The sequence below is a fragment of the Salmo trutta genome, chromosome 19, assembly GCF_901001165.1.
Source record: "Salmo trutta chromosome 19, fSalTru1.1, whole genome shotgun sequence".
NCBI classification, from domain to species: domain Eukaryota; kingdom Metazoa; phylum Chordata; class Actinopteri; order Salmoniformes; family Salmonidae; genus Salmo; species Salmo trutta.
The window spans coordinates 22168576-22184904 of NC_042975.1; the positions used below are offsets into that span (position 1 = coordinate 22168576).

Consider the following 16329-nt stretch of genomic DNA (forward strand, 5'->3'; position numbering starts at 1 on the left):
TCTTGACTACTGAAATCTTTCCTGCTACTAGAAGTGTTTGTAATGAATATGCATAGCGCTTGTTGTCTACATTGTTCAGATGCAGCCGGGTGGCATTTTGATTGAATCTGGCTAACTAACTAAGACCTCTTCTGTGATTACACTCCTCATAACTGTCTTATTCCTGAAGTCTCTCAAGTCAGTTGAGCTAATTGAATGAAGAGAGAACTGTCAGTAGCGATGCTGTGATATACTGTGATGTGAAGTAGTAGCCCTCTCACGTAGTTTAAATGGAGTGAGTGTGTTCATTAACTCCGGATGCATTCTGTGTTCTGTCACATTTGCCAGCATTTAAACCAGATTGCATCTGCACTCAACTACATTGAAATGTAAATTTTTCGACTGACTGATGCCTTCCTTCTTTGAAGACTGTCTCATACTCCCAAAGAATACAACAAAGCAGGAAAGCGCAAATTCTGGGGGGGGGGGGTTTCCTCAAACAATGGGTGCTACTGTTTTGAAGTTATGTAATTTCGGTCTCAGATAAAACTGCATGAATGCATTGTACAACTTGCACTCTCTTTATCTTCACTAATCCTAAAAGTAAATGTCATACTGTATGTCTGGACATGTAATCTCCAGGACGGCAAACTAATACAGTATACCAACTATCCTGTAACATTCGCACACTAACAGAACGGTAATGTGTGATACTGGGAGGCCAGTTTTGTAGAAGATCCTTGAAAGTCATAAGAAAAACTACACTACATGGCCAAAATAGTGGATTTGGCTATTTCAGCCACACCTGTTGCTGACAGGTGTGTAAAATCAACCACACAGCCATGCAATCTCCACAGACAAACATTGGCAGTAGAATGGCCTTACTGAACAACTCGGTGACTTTCAACGTGGCACCTTCGTAGGATGCCACCTTTCCAACAGGTCAGTTCGTCAAATTTCGGACTTGCTAGAGCTGCCCAGCTCAACTGTAAGTGCTGTTATTGAGAAGTGGAAACGTCTTGGAGCAACAATGGCTCAACCGCAAAGTGGTAGGTCACACAAGCTCACAGAACGGGACCGCCGAGTGCTAAGCGTGGTAAAATCACCTGTCCTTGGTTGCAACACTCACTACCGAGTTCCACACTTCCTCTGGAACATATTTCACCACAAGAATTGTTTGTTGGGAGCTTCATGAAATGGGTTTTTATGGCCGAGCAGCCGCATACCAGTCTAAGATCACCATGCGCAACTCCAAGCATTGTCTAGAGTGGTGTAAAGCTCGCCACCATTGGACTCTGGAGCGGTGGAAACACGTTCTCTGGACTGATGAATCACACTTCACCATCTGGCGGTCCAACAGATGAATCTGGGTTTGGCGGATGCCAGGAGAACACTACCTGCTCCAATGCAACTGTAAAGTTTGGTGGAGGAGGAATAAAGGTCTGGGGTTGTTTTTCATGGTTTGTGCTAGGCCCCTTAGCTTCAGTGAAGGGAAATCTTAACACTACAGCATACATTGACATTCTAGATGATTCTGTGCTTCCAACTTTGTGACAACAGTTTGGGGAAGGCCATTTCCTGTTTCAGCATGACATTGCCCCCATGCACAAAGCGAGGTCCATACAGAAATAATTTGTGGAAGAACTTGACTAGCCTGCCCAGAGCCCTGACCTCAACTCAGGCTGTTATAGCAGCAAAGAGGGCACCAGAACTTGATGATTAATTAATTATTTGAATCAGCTAGGGCAAATCCAAAATGTGCACCTCTTAGGGTCCTGAGGATCGAGTTTGGGAAACCCTGCAGTAGGGTTACACCAGGGGTCTATTATTGCTAACATAACACAATGAAACAAACGTGGTTGCTTTGCCCTTTAGGGTATAGCTAGTAACCTACAGATGTAAGAAGGATGCCAGCTCTCCTGTTGTCATCAATCATTTGTTTATCGTACCGTACTGTTGCACATTGACATTATTATAGCACTGCTAATGATTCCACATAGTATGAAGCTTTTTGCAATGTAGGGGCTCAATTACAAGTGCTCAGCCCCCCTTTTGGAACCTTGCAGCCCCCCCCATTTAAAGTGTGAAGCCCGACAGGACGTGCAGTGAAATTCCAACCAGGATGATGAAAGCGAATCTAATGAATCAAAACCAATCCTATTAGTTCCGGCCCACGTTTCCCCACACAGGCCTTTTTTACATGGTCAGGCCCATCTACCATGAACGGTCCCTCTCACACAGGCTGGGAAACGGGTGCTGGTTGAGCCTGGCCTGGGATGGATCTGAGACCAACCCAAGGGGGGGCTCCTTGCCTGTACTTGAGCGTGTGATTTCCACAAAACATGATCTTAGCCACAGAGCGGTAGAAGAACGGATAATACTTTACTTGACACCCAGTGTTATGACACGGTCATAACCATGTCATATGTCATAACAGCTGTCATAACCTGTCATAATATGGTCATGACACATATATTTAGACCTGTTGTGAAATATATATTGCATTATTTTATGGCAGGTTATGACACCTACATAAGAGTGTCTAAACCCACAAAACCTACCACACAAGGCAAATCATTCCATTCCACCATAGCCTACTTGTCAACAGTATGTTGATGTTATATAACATTTTCTTAAATGGACAGTATTAAATTATCATTGTTATTGCGCACACATTGATGTCAGACATCCCCCAATGCTCTGTTTCTGATGACTGAGTTGAATGCAGGAGCAGATTTCAGGAGAAGGGCATGTACGTGATAGGCTTATCTGGTTTATATGATTATGATGGTCATAATGCTCCTTGACAGTGTATTTTTATAAGTTATTTAAAATGTAATGGTAAAAAATAACTGACTGTAAAGAATTCCTTCCAACATCAACATAAATACATTTTATTTAACCTTTATTTAACTAGGACTTTCTCTGTTGGTGTCATAACCAGCCATAAAATAACCAAATATGTCACAACAGGTGTAAATATATGGGTTATGACAGGTTATGACAAGTTAAGTAAGCTGTTATGACACTGTTATGACCGTGTCATAACGTGTTATGCCGGTGGGTGTCAAGTAAAGTGTTACCGAAGAATGTCATAGAGTGGTAGAATGTTTTGAAGCATAGTGAAACTGGTTGGATAGGATTTACCTCTTAGTGTAGTCAACGAATGTGGCCTACGTGTTGAAATGTAATCAGAGACTAATTTATTTTCAAATGTGTGGGGGTTGTCGTTGAAATGGTCCTTTTGAACGTTTTTTTCTTCAACAGCAGTTGGTATTTCAAGGTCGCAATGCAGCAGATGCCACTGATTACCACCACATCTTTCAGATGCCTCAGGCTCCAAATCTGACAGTTACAAGGCCTGTTCAAAATGCAAGCCCGAAGATCTTTGCTCCAGCCGATCCTAGTGCATTTCCTTGCTTTATCTTTTAAAAAACATAACTCTTTCTCACTCTTTCTTTTTGCTTTATCCCTTCCTCATTTTCAATTTTGTTAACAAACTCCCAATAGGGAGTGGGAAAATGGGCAGAACAAAGCGTCTGGGGGTTTGAGGTTCATTTGGAACCTCGATCCAGAGCCTTTGTGTAGCAGCCAGCTGGACATACAAAGAGATGGGGAGACTGGAAAGAGAGAAAAAAAGAGGGAGAGAGATGTGGGGGCAAAGAGGTGTGTGCAAAGCCCAGGATGTGGGAGTGGGTGCTTGGTTTTGAAGCAGGGGAGGGTGCTCCTCCTCACTAGATCCTGTATTGAGATCCACTCAAGCAGAACTCCTGCAATTCACACCCCCACCCTCTCCCTTCCTTGTGAGATATGGCCAGTTTCACCAAGCCTTTCTGCTCTCACTCAAGCTAACCCTGAAGACCCTCTATCAGTGCTCCAATATCCTGACCCAAGGTTAGAGCATCTCATCCATCCTGTTTGATAGGAGACAAGAGCCCATGGTTTAGCAGTGGCAGTATTGACGATGGATCTTGGATCCACTCAGCTGGCAAGTTTTCAGCAGGCATCCATTGCCAGTTTGTTATAGGTTTCAAAACGTAAGAATTGTTTTGATGAGGGCTTATACAGGGGAATGTCAAAAAATGTGTGAGCTGCTTCTAAATCTTGAATTTGAATTAGGACTCCCTGCCCAACGAGTGGAACTCTGGGAACATCCGAACCTCCAGCGAGTCCTCTCACTACCCTGGCTTGACTGGCTGCTTCACCAGAGCTGGGAAATGTTTTTTTTGGGGGGGGGGGTAGAAATTAGCTTGATGCCGGGTTGCCCCGGTAACAGCTGATGTATTTTTGGGGCCGAGGAGTGTGGATTTTCTCACTGCCGCCCTGGTCTCGCTCCATTACCCCCTTTGTGCGCGGCCAGAGGGTGCTGTCAGTGCCCCACACACCCGGGGACAAATCTCGAGTCCCAGGACCAGGCGTCGCCTCTGCCTCTTACTCCTTTCTCAGGAGGGGATTACCCCAAAGCCGCTCCTCCCGGGGGGAAGATGAAGGACCAATTTAGAGGTCAGAGTGCTCTCCAATGGCCCCCTGGCAGCTAGGACCCGACGCCCCATCGCGGGCGAAGCGTGGCTCTTTGGGCGTCCCTGTGGGGGAAAGATGTCCGAACATGGGCCACTTCCCGGCAAAGGGGCTACAGTGTCAGGCTTTAGAAAGATTGTGGTCAAAATGATGGAGATGGGTTGTCAATGGTGGGTGGTCACTGGTCCCCCCAAAATATCTGTTGATACATAGGATAAAATGTGTGTGTGGTGGTCTGTTTTTAGTTCATACACAGGGAGGACAGCCACAGGACACACCTGTTGGTCTTGCTCTTTGTATCAATCAGAGTCAAAGAGTGATTTTCATTTAAATAGTATCACATGCTCAGTGAATGTGTTGAAGAAATGGCTAATGATGCAAGAGCTGTTTGTACTATTGACTTGGCATAGAAATGCTCCTGAAATAGAATAGTGATACAGTGGGAGAATAGTGATACAGTGGGGGGAAAAAGTATTTGATCCCCTGCTGATTTTGTACGTTTGCCTACTTACAAAGAAATGATCAGTCTACAATTTTAATAGTAGGTTTATTTGAACAGTGAGAGATAGAATAACAACAACAACAAAATCCAGAAAAACGCATGTCAAAAATGTTATAAAATGATTTGCATTTTAATGAGGGAAATAAGTATTTGACCCCTCTGCAAAACATGACTTAGTACTTGGTGGCAAAACCCTTGTTGGCAATCACAGAGGTCAGACGCTTCTTGTAGTTGGCCACCAGGTTTGCACACATCTCAGGAGGGATTTTGTCCCACTCCTCTTTGCAGATCTTCTCCAAGTCATTAAGGTTTCGAGGCTGACGTTTGGCAACTCGAACCTTCAGGTCCCTCCACAGATTTTCTATGGGATTAAGGTCTGGAGACTGGCTAGGTCACTCCAGGACCTTAATGTGCTTCTTCTTGAGCCACTCCTTTGTTGCCTTGGCCGTGTGTTTTAGGTCATTGTCATGCTGGAATACCCATCCACGACCAATTTTCAATGCCCTGGCTGAGGGAAGGAGGTTCTCACCCAAGATTTGACGGTACATGGCCCCGTCCATCGTCCCTTTGATGCAGTGAAGTTGTCCTGTCCCCTTAGCAGAAAAACACCCCCAAAGCATAATGTTTCCACCTCCATGTTTGACGGTGGAGATGGTGTTCTTGGGGTCATAGGCAGCATTCCTCCTCCTCCAATCACGGCGAGTTGAGTTGATGTCAAAGAGCTCCATTTTGGTCTCATCTGACCACAACACTTTCACCAGTTGTCCTCCGAGTCATTCAGATGTTCATTGGCAAACTTCAGATGGGCATGTATATGTATTCTTGATCAGGGGGACCTTGCGGGCGCTGCAGGATTTCAGTCCTTGACGGCGTAGTGTGTTATCAATTGTTTTCTTGGTGACTATGGTCCCAGCTGCCTTGAGATCATTGACAAGATCCTCCCGTGTAGTTCTGGGCTGATTCCTCACCGTTCTCATGATCATTGCAACTCCAGGAGGTGAGATCTTGCATGGAGCCCCAGGCCGAGGGAGATTGACAGTTCTTTTGTGTTTCTTCCATTTGCGAATAATCGCACCAACTGATGTCACCTTCTCACCAAGCTGCTTGGCGATGGTCTTGTAGCCCATTTCAGCCTTGTGTAGGTCTACAATCTTGTCCCTGACATCCTTGGAGAGCTCTTTGGTCTTGGCCATGGTGGAGAGTTTGGAATCTGATTGATTGATTGCTTCTGGACAGGTGTCTTTTTTACAGGTAACAAGCTACGGTTAGGAGCACTCCCTTTAAGAGTGTGCTCCTAATCTCAGCTCGTTACCTGTATAAAAGACACCTGGGAGCCAGAAATCTTTCTATTTTTGTTGTTATTCTGTTTCTCACTGTTCAAATAAACCTACCATTAAAATTATAGACTGATCCTTTCTTTGTCAGTGGGCAAACGTACAAAATCAGCAGGGGATCAAATACTTTTTTCCCCCACTGTATCTCATTCAACTCAATAATTTGACTTTGGAGCTGAATTCACACTAGGGAGGTGTTGTAGCCAACCAGATATTAAAATCAAATTTTTATTTTACCCGGTAAGTTCACTGAGAACACATTCACATTTACAGCAATGACCTGGGGAATAGTTACAGATGGGAGGAATGAGACAATTTGAAGCTGGGGATGATTAGGTGGCCACGATGATTGGGAATTTAGATAAGACACCAGGGTTAACACCCCTACTCTTATAATGTGCCATGGGATCTTAAGTGACCACAGAGAGTCAGGACACCCATTTTAACATCCCATCTAAAAGATGACACTCTACAGAGGGCAATGTCCCCAATCACTGCCCTGGGGCATTGGGATATTATTTTTTTGACCATAGGAAAGAGTTCCTCCTACTGGCCCTCCAACACCACTTCCAGCAGCATCTGGTCTCCTATCCAGCTAGCTATGTGTTCTAATGTGTACTGCTCACTGCTGGAAGAGATGCATACAGCAGACGAGACCAGTCATAGTGACTTTTAGTTCATCAAAGTCAAGTCTGTCATTGTCCATTAGCAATTACAGGGCACAAAGTGAAAATCAGTCGAGGTTGTTGGGATAAGATCAGGTCTGATGTGTTAGCCCAGCACGGTACCTCTGTTACCTATTTCCCCCCAAGGCCTCTCTAGTATCCAACCAGCTAGACTGAATAGTGAAACATCGGACTAGAATGTTTCGACAAGGTCGTTGTAAAAAACTTTTGTCTGACTGTGATCGCTGAGCCAAGATGATGTATGAGGGCTCACACTGTGAGCAGGCAGCTACAAATTTGCCTGGCTAGTTGCGCTAGTGGGGGGTGGGCAATGGGGGTTTGAGTTGCCTTGTTAAAGGAAGACAGAGAGGGGGGAAAGAACCCTTTGTGGCCCTTTTTCCCTTTTACGTATTCTTCATCAAAGGGAACTGGCTGTCTTGCAACCAGATAATTGATACATGAGCTCTGAAAATTTAAATTGTCACCAGTGAAAATGAATTATCTCCACCTCAACAAATGAGAATGCTGCAGGCTTGATGTCTAGTTTTTTTTCATCTTGCATTTGACTTTTCGTGGCATATTGTAATATTCCTTGTCAGAAAAGCTTGAATATCCTCCAACAAAGGCTTGCCCTTTCTTGGCATTAATGCATTTAGAGTTATCAGAGAGGGTCAGACTTGTTTGGAAACACTCCCTCTCCAGTATTCAGTCTAAAACACTATGGGCAAGAAAGGGGGGCACATAGTAACAGATACCGCCTGCCTACTTCCATGAGTCACCCTTGAAGAAATAATCTCAGAACACAAACCAATGGGTGTGGAGGAGCAATGCATATCAAATTCCTTTGATGGAGTGGAGAAAGTTTTATTGTGCTGGACGTGATCAGTCAGCTGGTAGACACTTTATTAATGGAACTGATCTACACTGAACAAAAATATAAACACCATGTAAAATGTTGGTGCCATGTTTCATGAGATGAAATAAAAGATTCCAGAAATTTACCATACGCACAAAAAGCTTTATTTCTTTAATTTTGTGCACAAATGTGTTTATATCCCTGTTAGTGAGCATTTCTCCTTTGCCAAGATAATCCATCCACCTGACAGGTGTGGCATATCAAGAAGCGAATTAAACAGCATGATAATTACACAGGTGCATCTTGTGCTGTGGACAATAAAAAGCCACTCTAAAATATGCAGTTTTATCACACACCACAATGCCACAGATGTCTCAAGTTTTGTGAGAGTGTGCAATTGGCATGCAGACTGCAGAAATGTTCACCAGAGCGGTTCCCAGAGAATTTAATGTTAATTTCTCTACCATAAGCCGCCTCCAACAACATTTTAGAGAATGTGGCAGTATGTCCAACCAGCCTCACAACTACAGACCATGTGTATGGTTTGCTGATGTCAACGTTGTGAACAGAGTGCCCCATGGTGGCGACGGGGTTATGGTATGGGCAGGCATACGCTAAGGACAACAAACACAATTGCATTTTATCAATGGCAATTTGAATGCACAGAAATACCGTGATGAGAACCTGAGGCCCATTGTCGTGCCATTCATCTGCCGCCATCACTTCATGCTTCAGCATGATAATGCATAGCCCCTTTTCACAAGGATCTGTAGGCAATTCCTGGAAGCTGAAAATGTCTCAGTTCTTCTATTGGCCTGCATACTCACCAGACATGGCACCCATTGAGCATGTTTGGGATGCTCTGGATTGACGGCGTGTTCAGTTCCCGCCAATATCCAACAACATTCCACAGGCCACAGTCAACAGCCTGATCAACTCCATGAGAATGAGATGTGTCATGCTGCATGAGGCAAATGGTGGTCACACCAGATACTGACTGGTTTTCTGATCCACGGCTCTACCGTTTTTTAAGGTATCTGTGACGAACAGATGTATATCTGTATTCCCAGTCATGTGAAATTCATAGATAAGGGCCAAATGCATTTATTTAAATTAAATCAGTAAAATCTTTGAAATAGTTACATGTTGCATTTATGTTTTTGTTCAGTATAGCTTAGGTGAAACAGGCTTCTCTGTATCTCCCCACCCCCTGCCCAAACTCGTTTCCCCTCTTCCTCCCCCTCCAGGCCTTGTTTTCGGTCCCCCCGCTCCGTGCAGAACGAATGACACAGATGTTGTTGGAGAAGACGGGACCCATTTGGTCCCCTTCCCTGCCCTCCTCTCCCAGCATGGGGCCTGAAACTTGTTTTTCAATCATTGTTTCCCCCTCAACTTCTTTTACCCCCCAAAGAAAAAAGAAGCACAGAGAAAGAGGAGGGTGAGAGTGAGAGAGCAAGGAGAGAGGCAAAAAAGAAAGAGGGAGGGAAGGGCATCACAAAAGCTGGGGTGGAAGGAATATAAAGAAAAAACATTCTTTATAACAATCTCCAATAATTTAACGCAGGGAGGTCCAAGAGTTGTCAGGGGGAGAGACTAGTTGAGTTGTGCCTGTTTGGGCTCAAAGTCTACCATGGTAAGGCATGGTGCCTTAGGTTAGGAGCTTCAGTGTAGAGCTGTGTCATCCAGATAGGGAAGACGTGGAGGCTAGAAGATGCAAGTTGGCAGGTGGCTGCTCTGGGTGACCTGGCTCTATACCTGGGCGGAAGGGTCACGCCAGTGTCAGTGCCAATGCGCCTGTATACCTGAGCCGGGACTGGCGGAGGGGTCAAAGACACCGGTCAAGGAGCATGACCGTCATCGATTGGAGCACCGGCAGCATCGCCCGCACAGGGACAAGCCACACCGGAGAAAAGGTAAGCACCCCCCTTCCTTCCCCCTGACCTCCCTCAGACATCTTTTGAGGGAAACCTGTACCATAGCAAAGAATGATTGATGAGTTCAATGGAGTTGTGGAGTGCTGATGCTATTAGCCCAGACAGTTCTCCATGTTCTGCTATATCCATATTTGGAGCAGTTCATTGCAGGATAGAAGTTGTGGAGTTAGGCTACATAATTAATTAATAATGCAATTCGGTGTCTTAATTTATAATGCATTACTGATTAGGTAATATATTTGATATTTTATAATCTATTGACTTATATAATAGTACAGAAAGACATCAAGTTTGCATACAAAGTCAAATTAATGTTGGTCAACATGCATACGTATTTTCTATTCAATTACTAATGAAAGTTAAATACATATGAAAAATGATCAGTTATATATTAATTATTTAAGGTTGTCATTTGCATGTTTGGTGTATTATTTAATCGTAGCCTGAGAACGCTATGCCTGCCCCAAGCTGTTATGAGAAACATTGCACTCAGCATGTGTCCCAGTGTGAGGACCAATGCGTGACATCTTTAAGATGGAAAACACTGAAAAATGTATTGGACGATTGATGGAAAACCAGTATGAGATGACTTGGGTCAGATTCACCAGAGTTGACTCTTGTTGCTGTATTTGCATCAATATTGTTTAAAACCTCAAACTGCAGCCAAAAAGTTTGGAATGTCGTTCTTCTTTCAACTTGTTTTAAGGAACAATTGTTGCTCAAACAGATGACTTGGAATCTCTTCATGTTTAGAAATTAATCTACTAACGTGTTATTAGCTGCAGCGTGAAAATATTGATTTATGTTTGTGTAACAAAAAATATTGAGCTACAAAATGTTATTATTAAGTTCAATCAACAATATTAACAATTTCTTAACACATCTGTTTAGCATTCAAGACACTAAGTTTAGCATGTAATTAACAATGAGCTTAAAGAGCAATGTACTTCAAACATTTATTGACTTCCTCAAAATGTTTAACCTGACACAAATAAAATCTGGACCCCTACAAAATCACTAACTTAAAGTTATCCTTTTTAGATAAAACCATATTAAATAGATTCACGTCACCAAATAATTTATTAAAACACACTGTGTTGCAATGAAGGTCTACTGAAGCCTCAACAGCACTCGGTAGGGTAGCACCATAGTGTACCAGGAGAACAGCTCCTCTGGGTACGTAGACTTCAATACAAAACCTAGGAGTCTCATGGTTCTCACCCCCTTCCATAGACTGACACAGTAATTATGACATTTTCCGGAGGATGTCCTCCAACCTATCAGAGCTCTTGCAGCATGAACTGACATCTTGTCCACCCAATCAAAGGATCAGAGAATTAATCTAGTACTGAAAGCATAAGCTACAACTAGCTAGCACTGCAGTGCATAAAATGTAGTGAGTAGTTGACTCAAAGAGAGAGAAAGACAATAGTTTAACCGTTTAGAACAAATTAATTTCTTTAAAAATGAAGGAGAAGCCAGAAAGAGAGGGAGTTAGAGCTAGCTATATTTTGTTGTATTGTTTTCACGTTTCACTAGCTGGTTATGGCTACCCAACACTGGAACTCTTCCAAGTCAAGGTAAGCTTTTGGTTTTATTAATTTATTGCCACCAGGGCCTGCCGGTGTAACTGCTAAACTGCTTGTTGAATGTACACTGTACTGCATGATTGTAGCGGGTTTATTAACGCGTTCGTTTTAGTAGCTATGTTGACTATGACCTTACTAACGTTGTTAGCTAATATGGTGACAACGATGTCTAGCGGTTATGATATGAAGGTTTGTCTTGAAAAGGTTTTTTCGTCTGGTCATAGACAGCTGATGTGTTGTCACTGAAGTACACAAGCGAAGGGTAAACGTGAGAAGAGAAGAGCGCATAGATGCGAAAAGGAATTATACAATGAGCCAAATGTTGATGCTGTTTGTATTAGGCTACTATGAAAGGGTACTGTCTTTGCGTGTGATCAGGGGTCTATTCATTCCACTGATTCAGTTGAAAAACATTTCTTAAATGAAATGAAACTGGGAAAAACATACATGAATTTGTCCAATAGAAACTCTTTTTTGCAACTGTTGGACTAATGATTACACCCTAGATCAGCTAGATGCAGGCAAAAGTGTGCAAGGCGGTATTGAATGTGTCACTGTCTGTCACCTTGATTTCTCCAATTTTTCTCTCAATCTGTGCATCTATATTGTAAACTTTCGTTCATAGAATAGGTTGGAGCAACCTCATGAGTATAGGGAAAATGTTAGTACCGTGTAGTAGCCTAAACCTATTGATGTTACATTGAGCTCTGTGAATGGAATATGAATGACAGTAATCCAATATGCTGTAATAGAAAAAAGGCCATGCTCATGAAAAACTTATCATCCTCATCTTAAATGGCACCTGTTGCAAGTATATATATTTCTAGCTTACTTGAAATAAAAAAGAGGGACTTAATGCTAAAAGCTTTTGAAGTGTTTTTTATTTTAACACATTATTTTTCTCATTCCATTCATCTCTCTCACCCATTCCAACACCTCCTTGACCTTGGAGACTTCATAAACTTAAAAGAGGTCAATTTTAAAGCCATCCCTCAGCACATCTTTAACCCACCACCATTTCCATGCATTGTGTTTAGGGCTAGCCATCTTCCTTCAGCCTCTCTAAACCTTTTGTTCATGGCTGAAATCTGGCCAATGCCAAGGCCATCTAGCCTGAATTGTTGGATCAATATAAGTGTCCATCACCTCGACTGGGCCTTTCTAGACCGACACAATGGCAGGTTCACTAAACAACACTTTATTTATGTGTTTTTTTGGAGGGAATTAACTACCAGTGGCAGTTTCCTCCTTTTATCTCTCTTCTCTCCCTCGAGAGCCCTGTTTGCACAGGGGATCTTGGGTAATTGGGATAAGTAACTATTAGCTCCTGAAGTTGTTTTTCTTTTCTCTTCACAGCTATGCTCTAGCCAGACCTTGTTGTTTCTGCTGTAATGTAGCAGGATGGAAAAAAGAGATCCATTTTGTCTCAATTAAAACTCTAAATACTAAAAGAACATCTCAATGCATATGTTATTCTTTAGGGCTACTCTGCATGAATCTGTAGGCTAGAGCAAGTCAAACCTCTCCATAAGTAATTTAAATTCAGTTGAAAAATAAGGCTGTTGATATTAGCAGATATTGCGATTGCTTCTCTCTACGAAACAATTCCTTGCATTTCCAATTCCTTGTTGTGCAACATCTTTTCAGTTTAGATGAAATAATGCAATGATAAACCATGAGATATGAAATGATTGCAAGAACTGTAAAATATCTTCAGTTCATGAGAGATGAAATCATATCATTTACATCTAATGTTTAGAAACATGGGAGCCTCCACATTTCCTGCCTCTCCATGTAGGGTTGACTGAACTGCTGCTACAAATAGTTTTTAAAGAAAAACATGGAGATTGAAGACCAGTCCACATGGCTGTTTGTATTATAAGCGTTCTAAGAATGCAGGAAACCAAACATATAGGCAACCAATATAGCTTACGAGGATCAATATTGCTATAGGCTACCAGAATTGATAACCCTGAAATTGGCACTTCAAATAAGGGAACATGTAAATAAATGTAAACGAATAAGGTAGGCTTTAAAGTGCCCCAGAAGCAAATAATCTTATTATTGCGTTTCAGGAAGAATTTATGTTCAAAGAGGACCACAATATATCCTGTATAGCCTATGTATGCAGTGGCAGTCCTTTTTATTTCTTGCCATTTATGTTTGTAATGCTTAGCAGGTGTTGGCGATAAAACGGTGGCATAAGCCCCTCATGCGATTAAAGTAATTTCCAGCCAGGGAGTTAAAACGTGGGAGTGTCGCTTTTTTAAAGCGGTGACTTGTTGCCGCTTCGCCTACCTCAATTCTGTTCGCATCATAGTCACTAGGGACTGTTCCTAATTGCGTTGGCGCTTTGTTGGATCTAGATAAAGCAGTAGTCATTGTGTGACGGAATGGCAAACGAAACAAACATTGAAATATCTGAACAATTTTATTCAATCTTGATAAGAAATTCCTCAAATTGAAATTTGGTTCGTGCGCAAATGTTGAAAGGAAACGAACGTCCTCAAGTGAAATAATATGCACCAGATAGGTCAACGATGCAATAAGAATTTGTTTACATGCTGTGTTTTGGTGACCTAACATTTAAAATGACGGAACAGGTGTTTACAAGACTGTTGGTATTTTTCGCAACTCTTGGCAACCTTGCAGGTAAGGCTTTTATTTTGATATGATACATGTAATGTAGCCATATCTATGGTAAACATCGATTGTATGCCATATCTGATAATGCATTTAGTGTTAATTTAATTCTCATTATTGCTATCAATGGAATAAATAAAGTTTGTAATACCGTAGTTGTAGCCTATATTGGCTGGGTTATTGTTGCCTGGTTTGTGAGGTATTGAGTAAATTGAACTCATTCTCACCAGAAGTTTCTGTTTCAACAAAATAACTTTATCTCAACAACAGTTTACAAACAGAGATTCCAGTGGTATCAGAGCCACCATTTGTTTATTGACAGGCTTAGCTTTTTAAAACCAGACTTTAAGCTTATCTGTATGATCAATAGTGAATATAGTTCTCTCCTGTTACTGATTTTTTTTTAATCCCCTGCTTTTTTCAACAAGAGAAGAACAAATGTATTTTTATATTTAATTTTCCTACTTTTCAATGGCACTTTGTTGTTTAGTAAATAATTAAGACTTGATCTAACCTACAGGACCTGCCAAGTCAGCCCATCTGTGTGACACACTATTGTTATTCCAATCAATATGGAAGTGACAATTTAGGAAAGATTTATTAGAGTATTCTAGAGATTTTGAAAATAATAAACATATAAAAATATAATATTCGATTTTCAAAATAATTGTAGGATGTTGAGATGTTTCTTCCTCACGAAATAGCTCTGTCCGAAAGAATATAGACTTTATATGGCAAGCCACAGACAAGATTGTCTTATCCTATGATCAGGAGTAGGCCTGTTGCTAGCCTAGTGTTGCAAATTACATCTAAAAACCTATGAAAAAGATCTTGACAGTCTTTGAAAGCATGTCCTCTCATGCATGATGAAAGCATCCATCAGATAGCTGTTCTAGTTGCAATATTTTAATATAAAAATCAACACAGGCACATATAGCCCATCGCAGCTCAATGGCCAAAGTTTGTGATTTTTATCCAATAGTACATATCCGCCTTAGAATCAATGGGGTATCATCCTCCCAAGTCCCTCCCATTGGCCCATGTGATTGACATATTTTGACATTGCCATTCAATAAGGGCATTGTTGACAGGCCAGTAATAGCATGGGTACACTGCCACTGCCCAACGCTCAGTGCACAGGTGACGGGTTTCCCTTTGAGCCCTCTTGATTTTGTTTGTGTGAATGCGCTTTTGTTCCATCATTTAGTGGGGGGGGGGGGAGGGGGGAACGGCCTTTTGACTGGTTTAGCTTCCTGTCCCATACAGGAAGTACAGCAGAATCCCCCCACTTCCTCCAACTTGGAGTCATCCAATACCATAGGGCAATTAAACAATGGGAATTCCAATGCTGCTGGCTTAAGAATAGACATTGTTTGTTGGTAGCCAGAATCTCTGCTTGTTTGTGTTGGGTGTTCTTACTTAAGTGTGTGAGCTGACCCTGGACTAGGGGCACCCTCTGGGTGGGGTGTCTCTGTACTGTAAAAGTTCACTATTACTGACTCTTAAGTATTCTATTGCTCCATTTTGAGTTTGTTCATCTCTTCATCTGCCATTAGCCTCTGAATCATACTGTACTACAATGTCATCTCCATCACAGTAAAACTCATTTTTGAAGGTGTGAGTTGCTTATGGTATGAAAAGCATTGGGGAGCCTCCCAATGGAGGCTGTTGTTGTATGAAGCCTTCAAAACTAACCCAAGATCGGGGGCGCTAGTGCGCATGCGTATGGAGTAGAAGCGTTCCTTCAAATCTCCTCTCCGCTTATTTTGAAATCTTTAATTGTTACCATTTTAGTTTCAAGTTTGCAAAAACAAATATATACACATTGTTTAGTATGTTTCCCAGGCACTAACTAGCAGCAAAAAAGTGAAATATTGCAACGAAAACCAACAGAACAGCTAACACAAAATCTACACAGGCTCAACAAGCAGCAGCTAGCTCCATTTTGTGTACTGAAGGCAACAACTCTCCAGATACCCAGCAACAAGATTCAATGTGTCAACAAATGAAAGAGGCTGTAATAAAAACTATCAACGATCGTTTTGACAGGCTCGAAACAAAGTTGAGTCTAAAGACAGCACAGGCCAAACTGAAGAGCCGCATGGACACAGCCAATTAGGACTTGTCTGACCATGACACCCAGATCGGAGGCCTGGAAACCACCTGCGCGCAGCTTAGAAAGAAGAACAAGGCGCTCCAAGCCAAGGTTCTCGATTTAGAAGGCAGCAGTTGCAGGCTGAACATCAAACTTGTGGGGATTTTGGAGGATGAAGAACAAGGTTAACCCACAGAGTTCATGTCCAAGCTCA

General features: G+C 42.1%; 1 protein-coding gene across 2 annotated transcripts in view; it reads left to right on the top strand.

The window, feature by feature from the left end:
- Positions 1 to 9102: 9102 nt before the first annotated feature.
- LOC115154175 (roundabout homolog 1) overlaps positions 9103 to 16329 on the top strand; it is a 53175-nt gene continuing 45948 nt past the window's right edge. Inside the window, exon 1 of one of the 2 annotated variants that reach the window (XM_029700133.1) lies at positions 9103 to 9767. In XM_029700133.1, coding sequence (XP_029555993.1) covers positions 9566 to 9767 — 202 coding nt within the window. In that variant the 5' untranslated portion in view covers positions 9103 to 9565. Of the gene's footprint in view, positions 9768 to 13546; positions 14030 to 16329 lie in introns of those variants that run through there. The other variant, XM_029700134.1, reaches the window with a different exon arrangement.